The sequence below is a fragment of the Myotis davidii genome, unplaced genomic scaffold, assembly GCF_000327345.1.
Source record: "Myotis davidii unplaced genomic scaffold, ASM32734v1 scaffold72, whole genome shotgun sequence".
Lineage (NCBI taxonomy): Eukaryota > Metazoa > Chordata > Mammalia > Chiroptera > Vespertilionidae > Myotis > Myotis davidii.
In genome coordinates this window covers 3,636,046-3,644,838 of record NW_006284618.1, presented here as the reverse complement: position 1 = coordinate 3,644,838, position 8,793 = coordinate 3,636,046, and the positions used below count along the sequence as shown (strand labels likewise).

Sequence of the window (8,793 nt, the reverse complement as noted above, 5' to 3'; positions counted from 1 at the left end):
AGCCTCCTCCCCAGATGTGCACTCCCTGCACACCCAGCAGAGACACGCTGGAGCCGACGCCTTCCGCTGCGGGCCTGGGCCCTGCGTCCCACAGCAGCGCAGGCTGCAGCCCTGCTTTCCGCACATGTTAAACTCATTTCCTCGCCAATGACCGGGAAGGCGAGGCCCCCACTCTGCTGTTTTCAGCTGCTGCTGGCAGCGCGGCCCGGCAGGCAGGCATGGGGGCATTTTCTAGCTGAGCGACTTCCAGGGGAGGAGTTGCAGAGGGACATTTCTTGTTTGTTTTGTTTGTAAAGGGAAGGGGGACCAAGAGATTCGAAAATCTAAATGAGAGCTTCCCTATTCCGCCCCACCCCGCAGCCTCCACCACGCTCTCCATGAAACTGTTTGCCAATTTTTAGCATTTATTATGTTGACAGATGTGCCTGACTGTTTTCTGAATAAATAGTTTTTTAAAACAGTTTTCCCCACAATTTAATGAACGCTAGTTACCCCCAAAGTCTAAGGGGCTTATAAAATCCCACCAAAAATACTCTTGACACAAAAAATGCCTCCGCTTACTTGCCTAAATTATAGCCATACTTCTATTCTCCCGCATTAATACTACCAGCAGAATGCCTCATTATAGCGAGTTTTGACCACAAACATTTTGGGGAGATTTGCTCTGAAGATAAACAAACAGAGGCGCTTGTGTTCTGGCGAGCGGGCGGCGGCGAATGGTTTTCATTTTCCCCGAGTGTGAGTTCTGCAGGCTCTGCCCAGGACAGGTCAAGCTCCGCGAGTTTTCACTTCCTGTGCCCCTGCTTGTCAATCACTTCCTGTCTGCGACGACAATCTCCATCATTAGAGCCTGGAATTTTTTTTATTTTTTTTTCATCTCCTCCAACGTGCCTCCTGTTGCCACGGGTAGTTTGAATTCTGATCAGTTATTCGCCATCTTTGAAAAGTAACCAAAAAATTACCACATCGGGGCGAGCCACCAGCGTGGACCTCCGTCCCGGGTGTGTGTCCTGACCGCGCTGCCCGGCCAGCCTCTCCCCCTTCCTGGGCGGCGGGGGAGGCCCGGCCAGCCCCAATTATCTCCGGGTGCACGGAGAGTAATTATTCGCTTCCTGTAAGCATGCGTACCAGAGCCCCGCGTTTGGACGGCTTTCCATAAGGTAATCCAATTCATCCCAGCCATCCTAACACAATTACAGGCACTGGCAATATCTTTGCTTTTCACCTGATAAGGCCGCGGCAGAGGCGCGGGATGGCTTGCGTCAACATCCCTCCTGGACTATAGCTTCTGACAGCCCGGCTCCCAGCCCTCCCCCGCCCCTGCGCGTCCACAGGCAGCAGGAGCTGAGCCCAGGGCTCCGTGCACAGCGGCTCAGGGGAGGCGGCCCCTCCCACAGCCATCGGAGTGCTGCCCAGTGTGGTGGAAGTCATTAGGGGTGTGCGGCTTGTTCTAAAACCCAGCCGTGCACCGGCCTGGCCCTGCAGTCCTTCCCCGGGGCCGGCGACCATAAATCTCTGCAGGCCTCCACGGCCTGGAGCAGGGGTACAGGCTCAGGCCTGCTGGTGGCCGTGGCAGCCACCCGGCTCCTGGCCCCAAACCACCGTGGCCGTGGCCACACTCACGGTGGCACACACACAGGGGCCGGTCGGCACACGGACGTAGCCGGGGTGATGGGACTGCCAGGAGAGGAAAACCTACCGGGTGGGCACTGTTTCTGGGGTCTCCCTGTTTAAATGAAAGCCTGGCATTGTGACTCAATAATGCAGCTCTTCCTTTTCTGTTTATTTTCCGAAGTTTATTGGGGAAAAAAAAATGGTTAGAGGATGAATGAGCGCGGTGAACTTTTCGCCTCTCTCCGCCGGCGTGCCAGGGAATCAAACAGCCATTCACACCTGAGCGCGGCGCCAGCGGGGACCGTGCCAGGCAAAATCAGATTCTTTGTAGCCACGTCCATTCATCCACACTGCGCGTTCAGATTGCCAAATCTCTAGCCAATATTTCCCCTTCGCTGAAGTCCCGATGTATTAAAACAGACTCTGAACCAAAGAGCGTCTCCGACACGGGGCCAGCGCCGCGAGGGGGGCTCCGGGACGCTGAGGCCTCGCGCCTGGTAATTATATTCACATCTTCAAGGAAACCGAGAAGGAGAAATTAACACCAAACTCTACTGTTTTCATTGCGCTGTGCGGGTGAAATGACAAGCTGTCGCTTAAGAAGTTAATAAACAGTCTCCGTTTTGCAGGTTATCCAAACGCTGCTGAATAGGAAAACCTTGGATGGCTAAATGGTGTGTAATTAAAATTATTTTTAAAATCCTCCTTGACAGGCCGGGGCTTAGCCAAAATGTAAATGACATTAAAGAAGACAATGAATTTAATTTTATTTAATGTCCCTTTTTGCAGATCCTCATTTACATAGCGTTTTTAACAAAAGCGTTGACCTTATAAATGCTGGCATTTGTACAGCTCCCTCCGAGTTGGATTTAATCACGCTCGTGCAAAGCCATGAGGGAGGGAGCTTTAAGTTCTGTGCTTGGAGATGGAGTGGAATGAAAACATTGGGACTGGTCAAATGTTTATCCTCCCCGCTTCCGAAAACAACCTGACAGGAAGATGGAAGGGGCTAGGGAATAGCCCGGTGCTGTTTGTAAGGCTTGGTAATAATCATACATAATCGTTTGGAAATATAGCTAATAAAAAATATAATGAGTGTTCAGCAAAATCGGCATTAGGCCCAAATTACATGATATTAATACTTGAACAGGTGCAGAAAGGCGCTTTAAATGAGGTAAATGAATAAAGCGTCCCAGAGCACAACTGTGTGTGCTGACAAAAGTCAATGCCATGAATAATTCAGTGGGAGGACTGCCAGCAAAGGTCGCTCTCTTTGACCTTTGTGACAGGAAGTGAAAGGAAACACTGTTGACTAAAAAAAAGGAAAGAAAGAAAGAAAGAAAATCTCCGATGGGTCTTCAGCTACAGTTCTGCAATCGTTTTAAAGGTGTAAACTTCAAACTCGTAAATGAATCTGAGCAGCGGCATTGGGGGTGAGCGGGCGGCGGGGGGGTGGGGGTGTGCGGAGTTAAAAAGGTTGGGGTTTGGGCATGTGACGGAGGACAACGTGAAATCGCAGACAATGAAAGGTTAAGTCAATAATATTTTTCTGCAACCCTATGTCAGTTATGTATAAAAATCTGAGGTCAGCTGAAAAGTATTTTCAGAGCCCACAGGGTTGAAATTTTGTAACAGCTGTTAAATATGACAAAACTTTGCTTCTCTCCCACCTCCCCCCACCCCCCCACCAACTAGAGCTATTCCAAACTCTGTATGAAAGAAAATGGAATAAACAGATGTCTGGCTTCCAGACAGCAAAGTAGGACAGACTTGGAATGATAAGTCTCCCGAACGCCATAGACCAATGCCAGGTTTGCTGGGGAGGGGGCCCCGCTGCCACAGAGATGCCAGCGTGTGAGACGCCTGAGACTGTGCCATCTGGAACTTCGGGCGCCGCACGGGGCCCGTGTGCGACCGACCCGGCCGCTCGGATGTCCCAGCACCCGACTCCTGCCACCCCGAAGTCTGCCTGCCCGGTCGCAACAGTTGGACCCTGAGCCCCAACCCACTGGGCTGGGCAGGGACGGAGGTAAGAGCACGCGCCTCCCCAGGCATGTCCACGGGGCCTCAGGCGACACCCCGGGAGGGGATGGCATGAGAGGACGACGGCCAAAGTGTGGTTTTGGTTTAGCAGCTACACCGACATCCTGTAATCATTCACAGCCTTTGGAATGCACGGGTGAGACGGGAGAGATTCATCTGCTCATAGCTGGGCGGTGTGGACAATGGGTGTCCCTAATGGAGACCATCTGCTTTTGTGTTTTCCCAGAAAACATTATTCCACGAGGAAAACGATACCCCATCCCTTTCAGAATACCGTAGAACACTACGTGTGTGTGTGTGTATGTGTGTGTGTGTCTGTGTACACACACACATACACACACATGCATGTATGTGGGGACGCGCACATGGTGTACACATACACGCACACACGTGCTCCCCCACCCCCGCTTCTGGCTCTGCAGGTCACTACAGCCACATACATGCTTTCTACCATCGCAGCTCTTCACTGGCCATGCTTTTACTTTATAACGTCACGTTTCTCCTCCACCCCGGGAGCTGCTGTGTTCTCCTAAGCCCGCGGTGGTGTAATTATATTTGCGGAGCCGTAAACGACGGTTTCTCTGGCGTTGTTTTATGAGGAAGAAGACAGTTCAGGGAAGTGAAACCTTCACAATAACAGGGTTTCCCCACACAAAAACAGCCGCACGCTTCCCCCTTTCCACGCGGAGGGTCCTCCAGGCTGCCGGTGAGTATTTAATGCTTCTGAAAGATAACTGAGCCCAATTGTGTAATTAATTGATTTAAGGCGTCAGAGTCTATAGAATGCGATTTGCCTGCCGGAGCCAGGAACCGACTTCTCTGTTCTCATCACCCAGCGGCGCAGGCGCGCGGCCTGCGGAAGAGCCTCCGCGTGGGTTAGAGCAAACGTGGGCCCATTGATCTCAATTCAGGTTGGAATTATTGGTTTATATCCTCAGGACAAATAGGCCTTATCTGGGCAGGAGCTGCTGAGTGTGTCCAAAGGCCACACGGAGCCTGTGATGCACGTTGTATCTAATTCTTTCTTAAGCCAACTAACCAAGTCATGACAGCGCTGGTGGGGACCTGTGGACCGGCTTCCCAGCCCGGTGCGGGGTTCCATTCAGCGGCCCCCCCAGGGGAAACGCGGGCTAGAGGCTCAACAGGAGCAACTAGTTTTCAGAGGCAGCGCGCACACCACAGAAATGGGGATCATTATGAAACTGAAACGCCTTTCCGTTGCAAAAGGCTGCACCGCGCGAAAGACAGCCCCCTCCCACAGGCATTTTTCTTTCTCTGATTCACACAACTCGCCTTAGTAAACACTGCATTCTTCATTTTCCCCCTAGAAGTCTGCCGTAAACGGAAGGTTGTGCCAATAACTGCAATCATCACACACGGATTGACATCAAGCAACCAAATGTGAATAGTCTTTTGTCATTACAAGTGACAGCTCTCTTAAGAATGGTAAAAAACGCACACCCTATTTGTCATCCCGGAGAGCTACCCTTACCTCAACATCCCTCACGTGGAAGGTGATTAAAATTCCTATAAAATTGCCATATCTTTGAATTTAGAAGCAGAGCAGATTTTCATCAATAATTAAGATCTCCAAAGCATTGATGCCAGGCGCAAATGGAGCTGCAATCCTCCTTATTCAAATAAACTTGGTAAACCCATTAACCAAATGTTTCTACAGTTTCCCCTCCTCTCCTGCTTCCAGCATATCAAACGATCGCACACTTCTCTAGGTCAGAGAGGTATCAGTAATCTTAGCACATATTTTAATTAACCAAAGATAAGAAGGCATTCACTCAGACAAGAATTCACGAGTATATTTCTGCACATGCGGGAGAAGATATTTCCCATCCGGTGATAAAACTGAGTATTAAAGGTTATTCAAGAGTCGATACGTGAGGGGCTGTTACACAAACCCCAAAGTGATTTTGCAGGGGACACACGGCACCTGAAACATCAGTGGAATCAACGCGGCTACTCGATCACTGTGCTGTGCTGAGAACCTCAGGCCGTGGAAACAAGCCAGCTTTTTAAATGTACAAATATCACAAATGGAAGACCACTCAGAAGATGAAGCACTTCGCACCTCTGTGTGAGGAGCAGACGCGCACCGCCTTTTCAAGCATCCTACAGTCAGACAAGATGCCAAGAGCTGCTCAAACACTTCTAGCCAATCACGGAAAACAAAATAAATTCAGGTACGAGCCCAACAACCCTGAGGCTGGAAGATTTCCATGGCCACCGCACTAAAGACAAATATGATGCTATTGATTTCTGTAGCTGGAGTTGGACAGTGTTGAACTTGCTCTCGCGGCCTGAGTGACGGCCACAACTGGTCCGCCCTATTTGATTACTAATAAGAGCCGTCCCTTCTGTCAGATACCGAGCATTCCCCACTAAGCAAACAGCGATCCCAGCTAGTTCAACATTAGCATTGCTCTCCACTGGAGGCCCACATTTCCTTGGGCTTAACTCATGGAGTTTTCCGGGTTTAATTTTTCAGACACCGGACAGCCAAAGTTCATGATCAAAAGATAACTTTGTCCTGAAAGCTGCTGAAATCCAACCCCTCTTCAAAACGGCCTAAACCTCTGCTTCACAAAACTGGAGTCATATGTACACGTCTAGCATTTATTCGATTTGGGTACCAGTTTCAAAAAAAAACCCCAGCCCATCACACCCTGGGCCTCTGGCTGTTGTTCCCCATTGTTGGGAGAAAGAAAGCCTCCCTCCTCTAGGGCACAGAAACCCAGCGATGGGGGGGTGGGGGGGTGCTCCGGAGGAGGGCAGGGGGGTAGTGTATTTGTTGTTTCAGCTAAAGCAACAGCAAACGCACATTAACACGATTAGGGCTGATGATTAGTCGCTTTAAAGGATGCAATGTGGCCCAAGGAACATGATAAATAGCAAGATGAAGAGCAGCAAATGTAAAGAATGCATACAGCTCATCTAGTGATGGATATTAATGTTGGAAAATGTAACCAGCATGTGTAATTAGTTTCAATTATAACAACTTTGGTTTGTTAGTTACATATTTGCTACTTGACATAAAACGACAGCCACAATTGGAAAAAAATTAGGAGACATTTTGCAACTAATTGAGAGCAGATTAAATTCATTCTAGCACTGGGCAACAATTACAACAGTAACACCACCCAAGTCTCAACTTCGGCTATCATCATCCGAGATTTAAAAAAAAAAATTAATGCAAAAATGAAATACTTGTTAACAAATTAGCAAAAAGCATTTTATGACATATCTCTGGGTTTAAAGCCAGAAGCTCCGTAGGCATAAAGTGCTCCTCACAGTGAGAGCGGTGGCAGATGAAACTGCTTCCCTTGACAACTCGAAAGCAATTACCGAATCCCCACAGAGCCAGCCTCCAGGTTTCCAAGTCAACCCACCTGTGCGTGATAACACACGCGGACAACACACGGCAACGCGCACGCGGAGCTCAGCCCCAGCCCCACAGAAGGGAGCCACTGCTGCCCCAGCCAGGCACAGGCAGGGGCGGGGGCTGCGGTTTTGTTTGGAAAAAAATGAAGAAGTCATCCTTACCTGTCAATGATTACGGGGTCTGAGGGCGTCTCGTTTCTATTGCCACAACTTTTCTTGTCACAGCACCGGCTGTGGAGTAATTGTAAACAGGGCTTTTAATATGCATGTCATCCTTTTATGCCCGACTGGTAATTTTTTTTTTTTAAGTCTGACAGTCAAGCGGCTGGAGTCAACAAAATAAGTTATCCTACCCAGGCAGACTGGCAATTTTCAGTGGGTTCACGTGCTCTGTGACTAAACTTAAGGTGTAACTTTCTACGGGAAGGAGCAGAGTTGAACAGAGCTGTTCCTAGGAGGAGGGTTACAGAGCTACCACCTAAATTGTGATGCTAAAATATGGAAAACATGTTGCCCTGTTTGTCTTTGCAGTGAACTGAGGAGAAGGAGAGGCAGGAGGCTGGGGAATAACTTTTCACAGCTTCAGCTTTGTTTACCTCTAATTGTCAAGCTGTTATTTCTGGAAAAGATGCAAGATGCCACCTTCAACCAATATTTCTTTGGGGCATTTATTAATTATAACCACAAAAGCATGCATCCATCTATCAGGAACTTCCATTGTTCCTTCTTTAAGCCTACCTTGACGCTGTTATTGAAACTTTAATTAAAGCAGAAATGAAACAAAAATGTTATGCTTCTTGCATTTTAAAAAAGCATACTTGTATAATGGTTACATGTCTAAATTAGCTAAATTAACACCATATGGTAGGCAAAGTATATAAAGCCTTTTAAAGCTGACAGCTAAAGTGATTAAAGAAAGTCTACAGTCTTCCACTTAGAGCTTAAATCACATCTGTGCGCTTTCTATGTTAATTGCAGTACATGCAGAAGTGGATAATAAAGAAATTCCACTTTATTGGTTGTAATTTATATTTATTACCTGATATGAGAAAAAGTCAGCTTTTGTATATTAGTGCTGTAACAATATGTCTGCTCAGAATGGCATGGAGGCAGCCGGCACCGCAGCCAGGCAGCGCCCGCCCCGCAGAGCCAGCGGCCCACTGCTGTCGCAGGCTTGCAGGTCCTTGTCACTCCTCGCCACGATATCTCACAAGCCGCACGTACAAAGCCAACGATGCATTTTTATTTGCGTGAAGGGGAGAAACTCTTGTGGTCGTTAGGAAAAAAGCAGGAGGGGAACTGCTCTTGTGACAGGGATCTCAGGAAAGCGCAGCCTTAACAGGCCTGGGAAGGGCGCCTGGCTGCACCGGGGAAGAGGTTAACTGACAGACTCACAGTCCAATTCTCACATGCTCGGCTCTGTCACAAGTACAGAGTTTCCTTTTATCGATACCAGCCGCAGGCACGGCTCAGGATGCCTGCGCTGCAGAAGGAAGCAGTCAAGTGCCTGGGAGTGATCCCTAACTCCTCCGCACGGAGGACACAGGCATCACCCGGGACCCTTTGCATTTCTGATATCACAGCGACATGGCCAACACGTTCATCGGCTCTGCTGAGCTGCCAGCCAGCTGCGGGGACCATCGTCGCTGTCGTGGGGGAAATGAGCCCGGCTCCTGGGCTGCGGCTTGCGGCCAGCCGATTACATTTCAATCGAACCCCATCCCAAAGCCGAGCCGGTGGAGG

General features: G+C 49.1%; 1 protein-coding gene across 1 annotated transcript in view; it reads right to left on the bottom strand.

Moving 5' to 3' along the window:
* The window catches only part of EBF3 (early B-cell factor 3), a 135,974-nt gene that overhangs the window by 98,807 nt on the left and 28,374 nt on the right, over positions 1-8,793 (bottom strand). Inside the window, exons 6-7 of the mRNA XM_006754977.2 lie at positions 8,504-8,557; positions 7,213-7,304 (exon numbers count right to left, since the gene is read on the bottom strand). Coding sequence (XP_006755040.1) covers positions 7,213-7,304; positions 8,504-8,557 — 146 coding nt within the window. The remainder of the gene's footprint in view (positions 1-7,212; positions 7,305-8,503; positions 8,558-8,793) is intronic.